At 41.4% G+C, this 21,506-nt stretch overlaps 1 protein-coding gene across 1 annotated transcript; it reads left to right on the top strand.

Annotated features, from left to right (window-relative positions):
- The first annotated feature begins 11,259 nt into the window (after positions 1 to 11,259).
- TRHR (thyrotropin releasing hormone receptor) lies at positions 11,260 to 20,431 on the top strand. The gene is made up of 2 exons (XM_054385284.1): positions 11,260 to 12,054; positions 20,027 to 20,431. The coding sequence occupies exons 1-2, from the start codon at positions 11,260 to 11,262 to the stop codon at positions 20,429 to 20,431; spliced, it is 1,200 nt and encodes a 399-aa protein (XP_054241259.1).
- The last annotated feature ends 1,075 nt before the right edge of the window (positions 20,432 to 21,506 follow it).

Genomic DNA, 21,506 nt, shown 5'->3' with positions numbered 1-21,506 from the left:
CCTCAATATTTTGTAAAAATGAATTTCACAGCTTAATTATGCCTTGTGAAAGACAAGAGATTAATTTCTACTCTTTTTCTTTTGGATAAAAGTGTTCCTGGCTGGCTTGAGTATGCATGAACATTAGGAAATCATTTCTTGAGCAGCCGTATCTCAAAAGTTGTACCAACACTTGTTACTTGCTATCCTCCAAATTTCACCTCTGTGTTCATTAGAAAGTATTCCAACACTGCAGTATTACAGGAGAAACAATGTACCACCTCCCCAGGTAGCATCACTTTGCATCTGCTAAGACTTTTGAAACTGTATCTTCACCCAGTCTTGACTGAAGTGTTCAGTGCTCAGACCCTGATTTCCTCTAACCTTCCCACAATTATTGAAGCATTTATTCAGAGTTTTAAAAAGTGGTTAGAGAAAAGATACTTGCCTTGATACTCACCACCCCGAAGTCCAGTGTCCTGCCCTGGTGTTGGTGGGAGTTTAAACCTTCCATCAGAGACACAGTGTGTGCAGGCGTACCCGTGTTTGCCCTGTTGCCCTTATGGGATATGTGGATCCCTTCAAGTTTTGAACTCATATGGAAAGAGGGCTGGGGTATGTAAGCCCCTTCAGATAAAGTTAGGCTGGAAGCATCTCAGCTCTGACCTGAGACAGCCAGTTTTAGCATGGTTGTCCACTGTTTGCTTCAGCTGATGCATAGGAAACATGAAATGATTTTGAGATACAGGTTACTCTTCCCACAAAATTGTGGGCTACAATATTCAGGATGTGAATAGCCACTTCACATAGCTGAAACAGGGAAACACAGTGTAGAGACACAAGACCTAGGCTCTAAACCAGAGACAGGCATTGGTTTTGAAGGAAAGTTATTCCTCTGACATGATATAAAGCTGACTGAAGTCATACACAACAGAATTAGAGCTCTCTGAACAATGGATGGCATTCAGAACTCTCAGTTCTCACAGAAGTCACTCTTTTGTTGCTTTATCAAGAGTAAAGATCACAAAGTTGGTTTTAATGGACACACATCAACACAAAGGGTTATGGCTCTATGTCCTCTTCTTGTTATCAAAATGATGTAATGGACCTCAGAATGAGCTCAGAAAGCTCCAAGTATTCAGTACAAATAAAAATTACCGTCCTACAAAAGATCATGACCGAAAAGTGTGGTTTCAGGGGTGGGATGCTCTGCAAGAAACGCATCCATGCTTCTTGCTGCATTGGGAGATCAGCTGCCAGCTGCACATGGTGATTTCCACCCACAGACTATATCCATGATTCAAGTTGCTGGATTAGTCAAAGAAGTAGTTTGTCACCCTTCTTTTGGCAAGCCAGTAAAGCAGAAAAGGCTTTTTTTAAAAAAGAAGGTTTTATTTCTAAATGTTGGTTTTACAGTTAGTAATCTCCAGTGGGTTTTTTTAATTTTTTTTTTTTAAGCTAAAAATCCTCTATACAGGACTTGGATTTATTGTAATTGCCTGAGGGAAATATGAGCAGTGTTTGGATGTAAAATGTGATCCATTTGGTCTGAGTGTATGTTATGCTTTGGTTTTATGCATAATTTGCACACCTCTTGCTAGTAATAAGGCATCAAGTAATGATGATTCCTGAATGACAGCCAAGATGTGCTCACACAGAAATACAGATGCAGAGAAGCACTCTGCTCACTGAATATTGTGAGTGTCCATCCTTCTTTTTTCAAATTCATTGTGTTTCCAGCCAATTTCTGAGACATATATCCACAGCCAAAAAGCTTATTTGTGTTGAAACAGTTCATAAAGTGCTTGTTGCTAGGGTAACTGAATCTTTTTCAGGTATTTTTGCAAGGATGGAGGCTTTGTTCTTCTTTGGTTCTCCAAAAGCAGCTTAAAAATGAGGACCAGCCTTCCTCATACATGAAGGCATTTAAATTAAATAATGATAAGTCTTAGTATAATCTTGATTGTGACATGCATAGAAGTACTGATCTTAATCAATCTTAAGTTCAATATATTATAACCAGCCTTGTTTTGTTTTTTTTAAAAAAAGATATATATGTGGGGTTAGGACACTAGATTTTCACTTGGTATTGCTTTTAAACTCATTCCGTGTTTTATGTCGCTTTGATCCACTTTGGTGCTGCGTTCTCTACAATGTTGTATGACCCCTCTCCTGGTCATCATTTTAACAAAATGTGTATATACCACAGGTCTTGTGGAGCTTTTGGTAAGGCTTCCTATCACCTTTATGGGCTCATTCCATCAAAAATAAAAAAAAAATTACAGTGAATTAAAGGACTGTATCTCTTTCCTTAATGGCCCTGGCAATGATGTGAAATGCAAAGGAAGAACCATCTTGGACGAGCAACCTCTAATGACTGCAGATGGACATGGCAACTAACAGGCTGAAAATCTGAACATGCAACAACTGGAAAAACCTAGCTAATTCAATTCTTTATGGGCTCATGTCTTTGTCCTTTTCTGCTTTGTGAGTGGGAAGTGACAATAAGGTTTGCAAGGGCTGTTAAAAAATGGTTAAAATATCTCTGTTTCTTGGAGTGTTAACTGAAGACAAACTTGCCCAACTAACTCTCCACCTCTGCCTTTTTGCTGCTGTTTCACCTCATGTGCTGCCTGAACAAACAGTGCCTATTGGGACCTGGATCTGCAAATTCTCACATTGGCAGTTAGTTATCTTCTCCTGCTGCTGATTCAAAGGCTTCCATAGAAAGTAGTAAATATCTGGCTGAACAGTCAGGATGTCTCTTAAAGGCACCTTCATGACTGATGTCAGACTGAATATGTTCTTGGGTGAGCCATGTCACAGGGGTGGTGCTGCTGGGCTGCACCTCTGGAACCACTGGGTACCATGCCCAGCATGCTTCTTGGTTTGTATACTGCCAGCCATCCCAGTACAGGTGCTCCACTAGTGATTTATGGGATGATGGTGCTCAACCATGTCTACAAGTGCAGGGTTAACATTGCTTTTAGACAGCAGCAGCCATTGCCTCTGTACCCATGGCCTTGCCCACTGCTTCTTGTTTTCTCCTTCCTTTTTTTATTCCACCCCCATTTTTTACACTGCTCTCAGAGGTACTAACCCTCTCAGACTCCACGTGTGAAGTAAGAAGCTGCAGTCTGAAGCATCCCTTCTGAGTGATGTCTTGTGTTCTGAACCTGTTATTGATGTTTTCTTTCTTCTTTTTTTTTTTTTCCCCAGTAAGGCCATTTATTCTCCCATGCTATTGGCCAATAATAAAAGCTGCTCTTTGTATCCCATGTGACCTCATCTTATGTACATGTGATGCAAGTACAAAGCAGCATCAGAGAGAGTCTCTGGTTCCTCGTTACAGCTCTCTTGCTATTTATTGAGAGTTGATTTTTAGCCTGTGGTGCTAATATAACTCTTTCTCTTAACAACTCATTACTGACACATGAAAACTGAGTCTGGCAGTTCATATTGAAGATAAACCCAAAAGATAATGAGATAAATGAGGAGGAGCTCCACTGTAGTCTTAAATCTGCATACGTTACAAAATTACTGCAAAGGTGATTAGGGACTGCAGTGCTGCTCATGCATTTCAAGTGACTGAGCTCTGGATCATACAGCCCTGCTTCATTTTTTGTACAACTGAAAATATTTTACTACCTTATACTTCTCTGTTGGCAGGTTAAAAGGAAGCTACACCTGAGCCACCAGCACCCCACTGTGCTATTGATCACTTTGAAATAAAAAGAGGACTATACCCAGCTGAACCCCTTCAGGGCATGATACTAGGATGAAATCAACTCAGCAGGTATTTTTTTGACCACTGTTTTCACTCTCTTAAAATTTGCAGCTAAATGAGTAATGACACTATGTGTCTGTTACAGCTTTGAACACATCACATTGAGGCAGGGGGAACGTGACAGACCTCTACCTTCCATGACATGACCTGCTGTGCTGAGAGCAGTCAGAGCAGGGGAAGCAAGTCCTGGCTGGATGCTTACTGCTGCGAACTTATCTTTGACAATGAAGCCTATAATCCTCCTTGTTGAGATGGTTATGGAAGAGCTAATTAGAGCTAATGTCAAGGGGGGAAACTACATGGAAGGGTTCTGTGTTGTACTATCCACAGTCATAGATGAGCTTTTGCAGGAAGAAGGATGAGAGGGGGGAGCAGAGGGAAAGATTTGTGTATGATGGAAAATTGTCTTTCAAAACATGCTATCCATTAACAAAAGTGTTTTTTGCAGTCTAATGAAATAATACTTAAAACTCTTAATAATTAATCCCATAAAATACATATAATACAAGCAATGCATCCAAAAATGTGGGTTTGAGTGTCTCCTAATGGAGATGTTTCCTTTGATTAAAGGCTATGAATATAGCTGTGGTGTTACAGTGAATTAAAGCTATTTTCAGATGTCAGTTACATACTCATTCACAGCACCAATTATAACAGAAATGAGTGACCCTTTAAAAGGAGCAAATGTATTATTTCTGGCATTGCTGAATTCTAAACAACGAAAGAGTAGAAGAAACCCAAATCTTCAGGAAGGAAACAACATTTGTTCAGCTTTATCTGAAAGGATTACTGCTTGAGCAGATTGATTCGGATCTTTTAGCTTATATCTAATTAATAACATAAGTGATTTGTTCCTCTGTCTGTTATCACTGTGGGTTTTCTTAATCACCTACTTCACAAGGATAAGTCCCTGTGTTGCCCTTAAGACTGCATGTCTTGCTGTATTTATCAAATCTACACTTACAAAATCAAGTGAGCAGTTATGTGAACAGAAACCAAGTATCTGGCTCATTGCAGAAATGCATCTTCTGGTTAAACTTTCTGGTGTCTTAACAAGGCACAAGTTCTGATCCAAGCCTCTCCCCTCTGTCATGCTATGTGCAACAGTTCTCTCCTGCACAGGCTTTTGGATATCTTTGGTCAAAACTTATTCTGTTGTAGGTGCATTCGTTGCTTCAACCTCCTGTTCTTTATGTACTCCTTTTAATATCTGTTAGCTTTAATGTATCTGAGACTGATAACGTTTGATAGATTCACAGAATGCTTTGGGTTGGAAGGGACCTTAAAGATCACCTATTTCCAGCCCCTCCTGCCATGGACAGGGACACCATCCACTAGATTAGGCTGCCTAAGTCTTCATCCAACCTTGCCTTGAACACCTTCATGGAGGAAGCATTCACAACCTCCTTGGGAAACTTGTTCCAGTGTCTCACCACCCTGTCTGTAAAGATTTTTCTTCCTAATATCCAGTCTGAATCTACCCTCTTCAAGCTTAAATCCATTCCCTCTAATCCTGTCACCACAAACACTCTTAAAATGTCCCTTCCTGGCTTTTTTGTAGGCCCTTTTTCAGGTACTGGAAAGCTTCTATGAAGTTGAACTAGTGAGCAGATGAAGGGATACAAGCTTCACTCCTTTCTCATACTGAAATTAAAATCAATTGGACAGATTCTGAATTGGTCTAATTTGGTACAGCCCCAAGAGAAGGCAAAAGAAGCCCTAATACTGTCATTTCTTGCTGCTTTTGCCATGGGCTCACTTTAATTCCAACAAGCACTCTTTGGCTCTGCTCTATTGCATTTCCAAATCCACTGCTTTCCCTACTTAAATATATTTAGTAAGAGAGTTGATTTTGTGTTTTGTTGTTTGTCTTAAAGAGCAAACATACTCAGAGATTAACTGAAGTGAAAGCAAAGCAGTTATTTTCAAAATTTTTATGAAGCCCAGAAGTTCTACAAGTTATGAAACCTGACTGGGTTTTGAATTATTAGAAACACTTTATCATTTTGAAATTACAAAATGCAACTGTTTGGGTTTTTTCTCCTCTCCTAATAAAAGTATTTTGCTTTGCAAAACCACATGAGTCAACCTCCTTACTGACTATCAAACTAGCATTTTGAACCCATTATGGATGTGCTAAACTGTTAGTAATAAAGGTACTCAGGTGAGATAAGTAATTTTCACAGCAAGGGGGAATTAGCATTAAACATTATCAAAATATAGTATCTTAATGATGGAATGAATTACAACAAGTCTTTTCACTAGAAATAAAGCTAAATGAATGTCCTGAATTCTGTCTGATCATTCATCAATTGATCTTCTAGAATAACAGACAAGCAACTATATTGTTTATGACAAAGCTTTATGCAGAGTCATGGTAGAATTAGTATTTATTCTCCTTGAAGCTCTCAAGAGACACAAAAAAGATGATAGAAAATTTAGTTTATATAGAAACTAAGAAGTTCTGAACTTGAAGTAAAACTATGGGATCTATGAGAAACAAAACTCTGTCGAGGGTGAGGGCTTGGCTGGCCACAATAAGAGTGGAAGACGTTCTCTACTAACCCATCTACCTTCCCAAAGGGGAAGGGAGGGAGACTTAATGAACAGGCACAGGAAACTAAAAGAGTTTTAATGAAAATACAGTAATAAATTGATATGTATACAAATATGTACAAAATCAATACTGAACCCAGCCTGCCTGATAGCAATTCCATCACTGTCACCACTGGTGCCATGGGCAGACACTGAGGAAGTCCTAAACTGGACTCACTCACAGTTGGGAACTGGATTCAGAAACACATCAGGATTGAAGGGAGAACAGAGTCCATTTCATACCAGCCTCTCTTAACACTGGTTGTTGTATGGCTTGGGATCAGATGAGCTGCTTCTACAGAATTCCTTCTGCTTCATTAAGCTCTTGTAATTTGTCTCCACATGAGCTGATAGAAATCAGTGAAGAAAAGAGCAGACCTTCCAGTCTCCTCTGTCACACGATGCCAAGTCCGAGTCAACAAACCACAGGATCCAGTGACCTTCTTGACAGGCAAGAGATAAACCAAATTTCCCATCAAGCCAAGTGATCAAATTAGTTTTTCTTGTGTTTTGTGACAGTTATTTTTTTGGAAAAATTAAATTACAAATACCATGTTACTTTCCTTGGGCTGACACCAGTCCAACATGAAGATTAAAAGCAAATAAAGATGATACAGAGAAACTCACCTTTTAATAAAGATTTTCAATTTTATGGAGGTTAAAAGTCCCTGTATTGAATAGAATTTGCCAGTTACATGTAGGAATCCCTAAGTCATCAATACATACTAAATCACTTGGGTACTTCTGAAAAACCCACTCTAGATTTTAGCAGTACTTCAGTGGAGGTGTTCTCTGTTAAGAATCAGCAAAAAAAATTGGTTAGAAAGAAGGATCACTGCCTTGGGTAATGAGATTTCTCTCACAGAAAAGGAGTTTGGTTCCATCACAGTCTTTACTTGTAAAAGGCTTTTCCAGGTGAAAATTTGTCCCACAAATCACACACTTTGCCACAGGCTCAGTACATTATCACAAAACCACAGCTATGTGGTGCAGCAGAGGCAGGAGAATAAGTTCTATTTGACAGGTTGCTATAATATTTAATTGCATCAAGTGTGAGTCCAAAACGCATCTGGAGCTTACTGTGCCAGTAGCTAGCTGTGAAATTTAAAAATCAGCCTTTGGATGGTACTGAAGTTACATCCCTGATGGTGACTTATGTTCTCCACAAACTGCAGCCTCAGTGCTCCCTCAGAGGTGAGCAAAGAGTAAAGAATTCAAGTCAGCTATGATTTTTCATGAACCCTGAGTGCCAAGAAGTAATAAAGCCTGAAATCTGACAGTTTTTCAGAAGGGGAAAGTCCAGCTAGGGAAATGTTCTGAGCAAGAGAAATAGAATGAAGAATAGTTTATAGCTAGTGGGGTAGAGTGACTCATTGTTCCGTCTCAGCGTGTGCTTGACGTTACGAGACTGTTACGGGTTTGTTGTGCCTCAAGTGAGCAGAGCTGCATTTTAATTGAGACAAACAGGGGGAACAAAATTGGACAAGAATATTGTTGGCTAGGTGGCACACAGCACAGGGTGTCTCAATATGATACCTCCCCCTCTCCCTCCTACCCAAAGCGTTGTACCAACAGAAATGTAGTGGCAAAAGTCAGTGTATTTTAGGGGTTTTCTTTGTCTACCTCTTGTTGTTGACTTGCTAACATCTGTCCTTGTTCATAGATGTAATAGCAGTCAGTGCCTGGACCAATAGGTATGTGTATAAAATGGTGTAACAGATATGCAGGAAGAGTTTCACAGTGATCTCTGGTCCATCTGCTCTCAAAATTTCTCTGGCACAGCTGCTGGGCTTGCATGTATTAATGCTGAACTGCTTTTAAATCTAGCCAGTGTATTCAGATTGTTGCATTAACACAGTATTTACTGGGAGAAAACTCTGGTCTTTTTTGGATTCCCAGATTCAGTTTCTGATCTGACTGATGATCATGTTAGAAAGATAATTTGAATGTATCATGCAATATGCATCTATGATGTCTGAGACACATCCATGACACTAACGTTGAAGTATCCTTTATTTACACAGAACATATATTTAGAGCCTTGAAATTCTTTCTGCAATTCCCACAGATTTTGCAGCAATATTGTAGGTTGGAGAAGTACTGTATTGAATGGAAAGGGAAAAGCTCCATAGAGGGTGTTAGTCACTACTAACAAAATACTCTGGATGCCTCCTGCCTGTAGATATCCTTCCCTATAGCCATACAGTGACAACTCCATACTTTCTCCTTTACCAAAACGCAACACTTGGCAAAGAGTCATAGAAAATGAACTACTGGCTGAGACAAGATGGTTTATTCTCTGTCTGATACAGACCGGTAACAGAGTAACAGATGCGGAGGAATGAGGCAAGCATCAGATAATACATTTTCTAGACTTCTCATATTCACTTCAAAGTCATGTGGGCTTTTAAATATTCTCCAGCTTCTCTGCATCCCACATCCAATGGTCCCATGGCTGACCATTGCCTCTGGCACTGCAAACACATACCCTCAGATGCACCATTTCCTCAGACCATTGACATTGCCTATATAAGGTAGCAGAACACATGAAAACATGAGGAGCAAGGCTTTATGGTGGGATAGTGTGGTAGAAAGGAATTTGAACCCAGAAAGAAATATCAGTCTATGGAGATGCCAAAAACTTTTGATGTAGCTAAAGTCACTGGTGTTTATCCAGCCTGACAGCTAACTCAATTTCCCGTTTTGAACACTGATTCAGCACCCTGTAAGGACCCTGATTACTGTCACTAAACCTGGGATAGCTTACTCCTGCACTCCCTCCTACTGTGTTTTCTTGCTGTGGGGTTGAGCATCTGGGGCTATGCCCACTGTAGCAACATAGCTTTAAATCATAGATTGCTAAGGAGAAATTTTTGCAGTCTGAAGGATAAAATGTTGTGAAGTTTGAAGGGGTCTTGAAGGAACCCTTTTAACAACACCCAGGCATTGCTCTAGCATTGGCCTTCTTCCTCCTTCAGCTGTGTCCAGATTAGTGGAATCTGCAGATTTTATGGATCAGAATCTGAATGAGATTCCATTGATATACTGTTGGTCAAGTAATCAGTAACCTGAATTTTCCACAGGACACTGCTAGGCCACTGGCAACAGATCTGATTCTTTTCACCCCTGTTTCTTCATCTGTTAAACTGGAGTAATGGTATTTGCTTTGCTTTGTTAAGTGCTTTGAGGTCTACAGATGAAACCTATCTGGTCACACCTGAAGTGTGAACATGGGAAAAATGACTGGAAAAATTAACTGAGTGGTTTCAAATCTCAGGAATTACTTGAGTCCAATTCCCAGCTCTCATTCTCTTGTCATCACCACTTGTTTCAGTCTGTGTAAACCCCTGATTTTGCAAACACTGTACCATGTGTCTATGCAAACCCTCTCTCTTAACACCAAAATTAGTTTTAAAATCCAAGTTGCCCTTCTCCATTTGTGCAAATTACTATTTTTTTTTAACCTTTCCTGAGCAAAGAGCAGAAACAATTGTCTTGAATGGGGAAAAAAAAAAAAAAGGAGGGTGGGATTTTAAGGTAGATTTAATCTTCAGCCTTTCAAAACAAAAATATAAGGAGAAACAACATGAAGAAGGACAGCAATGAGGAGTTGGCAAGGGCTCTTTCAGGGAGCCCTGCAGAAGAGTTTGCTCTTGTTTCTCTCACTTAGTGTGGTGGGTTGAAATTCCACAACCACCATCCCCAACATTATCTTCACAAATTTTAAAGGCATAGCCTAAAACTACCACACTTAGTCACTAAGTTTGCCAGCAAGTGAAACAAGAAAGCTCTGCATCTTCCTCAGGGTGCAGCCAAGTTTATGAATACTGTTGCTGCATCCCTAGAGCTTTTGATGGTGCATCTTAAAGCAGATATTTCCACCAGAATTTGATTTCTCTGTGGTTTTACCCAACCTGACTGAGCCAGAGAAGACTTCTTTACTGAGGGAACGGTGGTAGATCAGTAATGCTGTGTGTGTGTGTGTGCACACGTGTGTGACTGATCTCATTAAGAAGCAGTTTGTGCTCTGCTGGTTATATTGTTGCTCTGCTACAATCCCAAAAAGAGCTGAAAGGGCTCAGGAGTGATGACAGCAATAGAAAGAGAGGTTTTGAAGATAATTGTCTATGAAGTAAAGACAGTCAATTTTTCCTGCTGTTTTCAAAAGCAGGAAAAAAAGCTCTGAAGGGACTCTTACAGCTCCCTACAAAGCAGGAGGCAACTGTAAATTACCATCGCTTTCACAAGGACAGGGCATGGAGGAAGTCAGAATTTTAGAAATTGGTGTATTTTTGTTGCCAGTCAATCTCCCCTTTGTTTGCCAGGGTGGATCAATATGATCAATATGTGAAACAGCCATCTGAGAGCAGAGGGAAAGCAGCTTGCAGCAGAAGACCTGTGGGGCTTTACAAATCCTTTCACCTCCCGCTGCTGTCTCCACCCCCGGTAAGTTGTGGCTCCTCCTGGAAAGCAGTGATGCTGAAGTCTGCCTGGGCTGGATCTGCTCAGTCCTGTGCAGGTCTCCAACCAGCTGGAAGTGCAGCGCTCTGCTTTCTCTGCACCACCTCCTCTGCAGGGGGGGAGCTCCCATCTCCACAGGCTGTGCTTTCATGAATTCCTCAACCTGACTGTCAGGAAATAGCTTTTTCACCTGTGCAAATGAGCTGGAGTCTTAGAGGGATTAACCTGTCTCTGATAGTTGAACTTACAAAGACTGCAAGTCCAGGTGTTTTTGGGAGAGTGGAGGACGGTACAGGAATGGGACTATGACTACATGGAGAATGTGTTCTGGGGCTACAACTCACCCATGCTCTGCTCCACTCGCCCTTTTGCAGGGAACCATGGAGAACGCATGCTGAGACCAAGTGTTGGGCAGAAGTGGCAGTGGGCTGATGAAGATGGAGAATGGTACAAGGGACGAGCAGAACCAAACTGGGCTGTTGCCTTCAAGCCAGGAGATTGTTACAGCTGAATACCAAGTGGTTACCATCCTCTTGGTCCTCCTGATCTGTGGACTGGGCATCGTGGGCAACATCATGGTGGTTTTGGTGGTCCTCAGAACCAAACACATGAGAACTCCCACTAACTGCTATCTGGTGAGTCTGGCTGTGGCAGATCTCATGGTGCTTGTGGCTGCAGGACTACCAAATATCACAGAAAGCCTGTATAGATCCTGGGTATATGGCTATGTGGGGTGTCTCTGCATTACTTATCTCCAGTACCTAGGGATCAATGCTTCTTCTTTTTCCATCACTGCCTTCACCGTTGAGAGATACATAGCCATCTGCCACCCAATCAAAGCTCAATTCCTGTGTACTTTTTCAAGAGCCAAAAAGATCATTCTTTTTGTCTGGGCTTTCACTTCCATATACTGTATGCTCTGGTTTTTCTTGCTAGACCTTAATACAATAGTCTACAAAGACACTACTGCTGTGTCCTGTGGCTATAAAGTGTCCAGGAGCTATTACTCTCCTATCTACATGATGGACTTTGGCATATTTTATGTTGTGCCAGTGGTATTGGCGACTGTCCTCTATGTCCTGATTGCTAGAATACTGTTTCTGAACAGCATCCCTTCGGACCCAAAAGAAAACTCTAAGACATGGAGGAATGACGTGGCTCACCAAAGCAAGCCTGTGAATTCCAAGATGACTAACAGAAGTTTCAATAGCACTATTGCTTCTCGAAGGCAGGTAGGAACAGCAGTTTGAAATGGCTTTCTAAAATCCCAAACTCACTTGGTTTAGAGATCCCTTGGTCTAAACTTGTGGAAGGGGTTAAAATATATTCTCCCTTTTTTGCTAAGTAGTCCAACTGAAATTCTGTGATATGTATACATGTGCATATAAATATGTGTTGTTTTTTTCTTCCCTATTCATTATTATATACTGCAAGGACTAAAAAAACCCTAATATTTACTTTTCTATATAAAAATAACGCAAACAAACAATTAGGAAGTGTCAATAGAGAATAAAACATTTTTAACTGCAATTTCTTTATATTGTCCTGTCAAATATACAAAGTGACTCTTGAGTTATTTTTAAAACCTGAAGAGAAGGAACTAACTTGGGAGTTTAGGAGGCACTCTGTCATTCTGCAAATGTAGTTAAGTTGTTACTTTTCCTGCCTCTAATTCTGGATAAAAGTGGTTTGGAAGTGCTAGGTATATTTGTTATTCTTGTCCTCCATAAAATGTTTTTATGCACCGGTGGCTCAAAACAGAGACATAGGCTTGACTAGCTTCTGCTTATATTGTTAAACATGAATGCTACAATGTGCAGTTCTACAAGTAGATTATAGTTTTATGGCTACTCGCAATAAACCATACTGCCTGGTACTCACACAGCATGCAGCAGGTTGCACAGTCAGCTGCAGTGCTGAGATAAGCAGGGTGCGTTGCCCTGCAGGGGGATTGGACTAGATGATCTTTTTGAAGTCCCTGCCAACCCCTAATGTTCTGTGATTCTATGTTTCACAGCTGGGGGTGTGAGAAGGGTCTTAGGAGAAGGGTCCAGCTGGGTCAGGCAGCTCAATGTGAGATTTGGGAAGCAGCACTGCATGCTGAACGATTTGGCTTACACCGCTCAGCAGCCACTGCTCAGCACCCCAGAGAGTCACTTTGCCAAGCTGGATGCTTCTACCTCCCTGCACTGCGCAGTTCCTTCAGGAAGCAAAACCAAGCTGTGGACATTTTCAAACATGCTGAGTGCCCCCCTTTTGTGATGGGTTGAACTTTATATTCTTCTTATTTTATGTAGATTGCTACTGTTTAATGAGAGGGACTGTTGTCCCTTATTACAGAGATGGCACTGACCTCAGTGGTTAACTGAGCTATCTGCCGGAGCATCCAGTGCTCACAAGAGCACTAAAACCGTGCTTTGAAATGCACAACTGAAACCTGTGGGCTAGGTTATATTTCATTAAGTGTGCCCAGTTATAGTTAACAGTCAGATTGGAAGTGTTTTGCTTTGGTTTTCTTTGTCCATTAATTATCAGCAGAAGAAAATCAGTATCACTTCGCTATACATGTTTGATTCCGTGCTTAGCATCGTTTTAAAACCAAACTGAGCCTGAGAGAACAGAATGAAATGGTTCTGGTGTGCACGTTTCTTCAAGTTAAATAGGAAGGAAGTTGAGAAAGCAAAATTTTCCAACACCCTTCAGCTGAACCCAGGTCACAGTAGCTGGAACTTCAAAGCTTAGCAGGGGAAGGGTCAGTATGATTAGAAGATGATATCATGATTAAGAATGTCTCTTATGTCCATAGAGATCAAAGTCCCATTTACTTGATTAAGAGCCAAAGAAGAAACTTCAATGCAAATTCAATGTTAAGATTTATTTAGTAACTATATGATCATGTGGATGGATGATCACAGGTCCTGCAACAGTGAACTGAAGTTGATTTCTACTCACTCACCAGAAAATGCAGACTGAATTTGGAGCTGCCCAACTAAACACATAATTTGAATGTGTGAGGAATCCTGGACCTCAAGAAGCACTGGGAAACTGTAATTGCTGTCATAGAACTAGTGTAAAAACTGTGTGATGGCAGGAAAGTTTGAAAGGGAGCCAAAGGATGATGAGCCAATAAAAAACTTGTGGGTGGAGAAAAGCACAGAGAGGTCTTACTCACCAGTTATGGTCATGGGCAAAAGACAGACTCAATTTGGGGGAAACGTAATCATAGAATCCTAGAATGGTAGGGGTTGGAAGGACCTCTGAAGATCGTTGAGTCCAACCCCCTTGCCAAAGCAGGATCATCTAAGGCAGGTCACACAGAAACACATCCAGACAGGTCTTGGAAGTCTCTAGAGAAGTTTCCACAACCTGTCTGGGCTCTGTCACCCTTACAGTAAAGAAGTTTTTCTTCATGTTGAGGTGGAACTTCTTGTGTTATAGTTTGTATCCATTGCCCTTTGTTCTATCACAGGACACCACTAAAAAGAGACTAGTTCCTTCTTCTTGACACCCACACCTCAGTTATTTATAAACATTAATAAGATCTCCTCTCAGTCTTCTCTTTTCCAGACTAAACAGCTTGAGGTCTCTAGGACAGTGATAAATGCAACTGAGTAAGTACACCTTTTTCCCAGACCTCTCCTCTTCCTGTGCTCAGGTTTCCTACCTCTTCCCCCATAGCAGTGTGGTGGGGCAGGGAATGGGTGTTATGGTCAGTCTCAGTCAGTTTAATGCTTCTGTTGCTCATTCTTCCTCAGGAGAAAAACTCCTTGCAGCCTTCCCCTGCTGTGATGCATGTCCCTCCCACATGAGACAGTCCTCCATGAACTTCTTCCATGAACCTGGGTCCCTTCTGCATCCTGCAGTTCTCCCAGCAACAGTCCACCCTAGTCAGTTGATCACATTTTCCCATCTTCTCCAATTTAAGAATTCTTTTCCCAAGCTTTTTATAAAAAAAAAAAAAAAAGAGGAGGGGGGGCGGGGGGGGGGGAAGGTTTCATTTAGTCAATTGAAAATGCGTTATTCAAAGTAGAATCATAGAATCAACCAGGTTGGAAGAGACCTCCAAGATCATCCAGTCCAACCTATCACCCAGCCCTAAGCAATCAACTAGACCATGGCAGCAAGTGCCTCATCCAGTCTTCTCTTGAACGTCTCCAGTGATAGCGACTCCACCACCTCCCTGGGCAGCACATTCCAATGGGCAATCACCCTCTCTGTGAAGAACTTCCTCCTAACATCCAGCCTATACCTCCCCTGGCACAACTTGAGGCTGTGTCCTCTTGTTCTGCTGCTGGTTGCCTGGGAGAAGAGACCAACCCCCACCTGGCTACAACCTCCCTTCAGGTAGTTGTAGACAGCAATGAGGTCACCTCTGAGCCGCCTCTTCTCCAGGCTAAACACCCCCAGCTCCCTCAGCCTCTCCTCATAGGATTTGTGTTCCAGACCCCTCACCAGCTTTGTTGCCCTTCTCTGGACACGTTCTAGTACCTCAACATCTCTCTTGAATTGAGGAGCCCATATTCCATAATAGGCATTCCATAATAAAACCAGATTCCATAATAAAAAAAAGGTTCACTGACAAGTAACACCAACCAACATTAAATGTTTCATTACAGGGCAGACTGTAAGATGGATAAAAGCTATTTCTGCCTCTTTTTTTTTCTCTGTGAGTGCTTAGTTTTGTTAACAGTGCTTCTTTTCTTCCAGTGGCATATCTCAAAAAGTTAGTTGTTTAGTCCAATCAAATATTCTAAGGTCCTTCCATGGTTGATTTAAACAGGTATGTTATCCTTTAGAGAAAGTTCTTTCTTAGACATTGATGAAGTACTCTAGAGAAACCCTTCTGTGTTCCTGCTTTGGCAGGGTGTTTGGACTTGGGGATCACTGGGTGTCCCCTCCAACCTCTAACATTCTGTGATTCTGTTCTCTCACAGCAGAGTAAGCATAGATTCCAGCTGCAATAAAAGATAACATTTGTAGGACTTGCATTAAGTCCTCAATCATATTGCATGGTTTCACTTGGGCAGGACTTTAATCCTTTTATTTATTTAACCCTCTTCCTCATTGTACAAGTTCTTTTGGATTACAAAATCACAGTGTGGCATATACAATCTCTGTATATTCCAATGAATGCCACCAAGCACAGGAAAGAAAGATACTATTACATGCCTTTAAAACATCAGAGTGATTCTGTGCACAGTAACTCAGTAACTATGACTATTCTTTTATCTATTGGTCTAAGAAAGATTAGGATTCAAAGAAGGAAGCAACTACCAAAATGTGATTGCCATGGTAGTGAAAGTGTCTCATAAAAACATTTCCTTAGAGTGACAAGGTTTAAAAGCAGCAAGGAAGAGCAGAATACTAGTTTAGAATTAGAATATTGAGGATCTGTTTAGTAAAAAAACATTTAAAATATTTTTCAGAACATACTCATAACCCAAAAGATAGGGCTTGATGTTGCATGCAGCCAAGAACACATTCTCATCTCTTTGCTATCAAAGTACACCTGAAACTGGCATGAAAATAGATTAGCTCAAAGCATGTCCCCAAGAAAAGAGCAATTAGTGTGTGTTGCCTTCAACTGAGTAATGAATGAGGCTGCTAGGGCTGCTGCTTTCAGGGAGCTTTGGTGTATGGTTGCAGGTAATAAAAAGCAGGTTCTTAAAAAGTTTGGCCTCTTATCACTCACCTGAGATCGACTCATTATCCCCATCCCAAATGATGTTTAGTTATGTTTCATATGAAGTGATTTGAAAAAGGTTATGGCGGTTTACTTAAGCAAAGTGGGCCAAACTTTCCTCTAAGCTATTTCTGTGCAGCCCCATCCATTCCAACGAAGTTTTTGGTGTGGATAAGAAAGTAGCTTTGGCCCAAATCCCTTGTTTAGAGGATGTGTTCATCTATAAAGGCAAATTTAGGTGTGAAAAAGTCCAAGGTAGAATTGCAGCATCTTTCCATCAGAAGCCGTGATGAGTGCCTCAGCCTGCAGTGGACCTCTGGCCACACTGAAGACAGAGTGAGTGGTGCCAGAGCACCCTGTAGGAGCTGCTGTCATTTGCACATTGGTCATGCTCTGAAGTAGCTGATGGTGAGAATCCACTGCATCTGGAGTCAGCTTAGGGAGCATTTATCAAGGAATAAATAATTATTTCAACTCAGTGCCTCGCCGTCAGTCTCAGAGATACAACAACTACAGGTCAGATGGGTCAGGCAGCTGAATTTCTGCCTGGCAATAGAGGGCTTGTGAGAGCTTTTGTAGTTTTGGCAGCTTTGGGAGGACATGCACTGCAGACAATGTAAAATTACGAATACTCCTCATTGTTTTGCACTGACTTGATCCACTCAGAAATGCCACCAAAGAGGTGCCATCCATGGGCACATGCTTCTGCCTCTTCTCTTGCACTGACTGTAGACTCCATGGCAGCATATGTATACATGACCTTAGCAAACTGGAAACCAGCTCCACATAGAAATGCTTATTTTTCAGTTTGACCAGCAGTCTGATATGGACCACACACTCAATTTGGGGTCCAGCCCAAGGAGGGAGGTGAGAAGAGATTTCTTTTTTAGCTGCAGTCACACATTACTTTGTATTCAGTGTATGTCAAGGCCAGCACATAGTGGAGCCTGCGTGCTTCCAGGCATAAAGCCTACTGGCATTTTTAAACACATTTGAACCTGCAATCGACCTGTCCTGAACTGGTCTCAGTTCAGGGCACTTTGTGCTGTGATCACAATATCTTTTTATATGGTGCTAAAAGCCAGTTCTAAGATCTTGTTAAATCACAGCCCCAGTAAGCTGAACATGACAGCAGTATAAGCTAGTGGCGTTAGACAGAAGGAAAATACACATCAAGCTGCTAGTATCCATAAATTCAACTAACAATTTGCACACTACATACATACATGTCTTTGAGGCGTATAGAATGCAGCCACTTGAAGAGTAACAGCCTTTTTTTCGTTGCTGTAATGTATTAATTGTATGACTCTAAAATATCCTCTTTCTGACAGATTAATTTGCTTCTGAGTTCAATTCAGGATTCAAAATGACAGCTGTGCCGTTGTAAGTAATTCTCTGAGCAACTGTTCGTTAAAGACATGCTCAGAAGAAATGTAAATTGCCAATCATCGGCAAGTATGGTAGCAGGAGTCTCCTGCTGAGCACTGAGCTAAGGACTCTGATGCCTGTGCAGACTATTATCCACTGAATGCCGGAGATGATGCAGCACATCTACTAGCTGGGCTCAGCCCCATTGTTAGTCCAAGCTCCACAAATGGTTAACTTCTTCCTTTAAATGTGAGCTATTTTACATGCTGAATGATTATTCTCAGGGGAATGGATGTGCTCAATTTGGAGGTACAGGCTGGAGTGGAGCTGGAGGGAGGGGAGGCAGCAGGTGAGAATTCCTGAGTCTTCCTCAGCCAGAGCAGGTCAGTACTGGGTCACCTCGCTCCGTGCAGCCATGTTCACAGGACTGGTCCTTTTAAAAGCTATGAGGATGATTAGGGGACTTGAGCGTCTCCCCACGAAGAGAAATTGAGAGCCCTGGGGCTGTTTAGTCTTGAGAAGAGAAGACTGAGAGGGGATATGATCAATGTTTATAAATATCTGAGGAGTGGGTGTCAGGAGGAGGGGGCCAGACTCTTTTCAGTGGTACACAGTGATAGGACAAGGAACAATGGGTTCAAATTAGAACATAGAAGATTTCACCTCAACATGAGGAGAAACTTCTTTACAGTGAGGGTGAGTCTCCTTCTCTTGAGACTTTCAAAACCCACCTGGATGCGTTCCTATGCGGACTACCCTTAGTGATCCTGCTCTGGCAGGGGGGGTTGGACCTGATGCTCTATTGAGGTCCCTTCCAACCTCTGATATACTCTGATACTATGAAAAGTAGTTTAGAGATGAGGAAAATCCACCCTTTTAGCTAGCTGAGACATCCATATTTTCATTCTGCTCTCCCATAAGGGAGAAAGCAAAGGTAAAAAGAATTTATTGAAACTAGTCTGTCAGTAGGCATCAACAGTTTTATGTCAAGAAGAAAGGCAAACAAATACAATCAAAATAAGAGGTTATAGCTCCCTAAAATCAGTGCCAATGCTATTCTGTTCGTGCACACAGGTAACAAAGTCATCTCCTGACTTAGAGGGGGCTGTGCCACCATAATATCCCTCTGTCACACCTCACTATACATTCTACCTTGTTTATTAATACCTTTCAAACTTTCTTTAACATAGAGACTAAGGAATACCATACATACTAGAATGAAATAATTTACCACAGAAAAACTTTATTTAGTTTTTTTTTCCCTATTTTTAAAAATTATTTCTTGTTCACTTCATTTCAGTTATCCTGGCCTCTGGTTATCCACAAAGGTTTTTCTTTTCTTTGTTCAAAACAAATTTACAAACTGGGTTTAATTTCTTATAATAATCAAGTTTTATTGATAATCCCTTTTTCCTGGCTCTGTAAACCCCAGTTGTCATTCCAGAGTAAACATCAGATAATGAAGATCTAATTAAATATTGAGGATTTGAGGAATAGAAATTATTTCATTTTTTTCCCCCATTACTTTTGGCTTTTGAAAATTCTTTTAGAGTGACTATCAAAGTAGATAATAGGCTTCAGGTTCAATTACTCTACAGACTAAAATTATGGACAGACTCCAGCTGGGAGTTTCTGATCAGTGTTTGATTCAGAAAGATTTTCTAAAGGAGGAAGGACCAAAAAAAAAAAAAAAATCCAAACTCCCAATTCCTCCTAGTGTTTGTTAGATTACTCATTGCAGGTGACAAGCAAATTCAGTTACTCTACAGACTATACCACAGACTATCCTCTCCTAAAGAAGGAGATATAATGTGATTGGAAACAATTACTTTAGACCTTTCTTTTTTTTTTTCCCATTTGATTTAATACCTCCTCTCAGCTTGAGAAGTTGCAAAGTCTAAGGTCTACAACTATTAGCTTACTGGTTTGTCACCTGGAAAGAGTTATTTAACAAAAACTAGGAGGACATTGGAGCCAGGTTTTTTTTGTCCTTCTTACTGTAGCAAATTTTTCTGAATCACTGATCAGAAACTCCCAGCTGGAGTCTCACCACAGGTTTGCTTTGGCCCTTAGAGATGTAGGAATGCATATGTTCCTTTCAGGATGGGTAGTAACCTTCTGCCCCAATTCTATTTATCTCTGTATTCCTCCAGGTTACCAAGATGCTGGCCGTGGTTGTGATCCTATTTGCATTTCTGTGGATGCCCTACCGCACATTGGTCGTGGTCAATTCCTTTCTCTCCAGCCCATTTCAAGAAAACTGGTTCCTGCTATTCTGCAGAATCTGTATTTACCTAAACAGTGCCATCAATCCTGTCATTTACAATCTCATGTCCCAGAAATTCAGAGCAGCCTTCAGGAAACTCTGCAACTGCCAGCAGAAACGGGAGAAGAAACCGGCTAATTATAGCGTGGCCCTAAATTATAATGTCATCAAAGAGTCTGATCAGTGCACTGAGCTAGAAGATATCACTGTCACCAACAGCTATCTGTCCTCTACAAAATTGTCCCTTGGTGACACATGTTTGCCATCTGAGGTAAGAGTTAGTACATTGTAATATTTGGTGTAGCGTCCTCATGAACCGGAGCATGTTCGTGTGCACAGGGCTGTGCTAGCTGTCAGAGCAGTGCAGTGAAGGATCAGAGAAAGCTGGCACTGACAGGTGATGTGTGACTAAACAGGACATGTTTGGGAGGGAGAGCTGCCCAATTCTGAAACGTGGTGCTCTGAAAGTGCCTTGTACTGAGCAAGAGGCGTGTGAGGAAGGATGAGTGGAAACAGAGAGAGTAAGCCTCAGCCCCTGAGGAGCAGAGTGCAATGGTGAAGCAGCAGAGAGTGGTGCTTGGGCATGGTGCCTCACATATGTGTCTGGAAGGAAGGGGTTATTGGCCTCTGAGCTTAGTGTTTCATCCTGGACATGCTCTAGCTGCCTGCAGGGGGACAATGGGGCATTTTTTTGTGCTTCACCCCCTGGCTCCAGCTTGGGTTTAACTAGCCTGGTGTGACTGTGCAGCAGGAGCTACGAGATGTGAATCTCCCCCCACACCAGCACTCTGGTCCTTAGAGTGCCAAAAGCCACGTTCATTTTCATGCTACCTGCACCATCCCCATGTGCAGCACACCTCTCTAACTGAGCTCTCTTCTACATGCATGTTACTGTTTTCACCATGCTTTTTTTTTTTTTTTTTGCACAGTACTACTTAAATGCTGTTTGGAAACTTCTATAGAACTTAGATCTTACAATACAGATGATCCACAGAGAGGCCTATTTTTTAATTTTCTTTTACAGATTACATGAGAATGAAAAATATTTCTTTCTCAATGTGCTGCTTCTCATTTTCAGCCCTGAGACCCACTGTGTCCTGAGTACGTGGTCGTAACTTTTGGATGCTCTGTTCTCACCAACCTGCATGGAATGTAAAGGCATTTCTGCTCAAAGAATTGCAGGAGTCATCATAGATCTCTCCACATCTGTTTGCATTCAACAAGAAAAAGCAGCCTCTTAGGGAGGGAGAAGAATATACTGCTAAGTGTAACTGAGCCCAGCACTCAACATAACTTTAAGCAGGTGAGCTGACTTTACTGCAATACCCAAATCCTTCATCTCATGCATTGGCCAAAGTGTGATATCT

Source organism: Indicator indicator, chromosome 12, assembly GCF_027791375.1.
Source record: "Indicator indicator isolate 239-I01 chromosome 12, UM_Iind_1.1, whole genome shotgun sequence".
NCBI classification, from domain to species: domain Eukaryota; kingdom Metazoa; phylum Chordata; class Aves; order Piciformes; family Indicatoridae; genus Indicator; species Indicator indicator.
The sequence above is the reverse complement of the archived record's forward strand: the minus strand, read 5'-3'. Positions and strand labels throughout refer to the sequence as shown.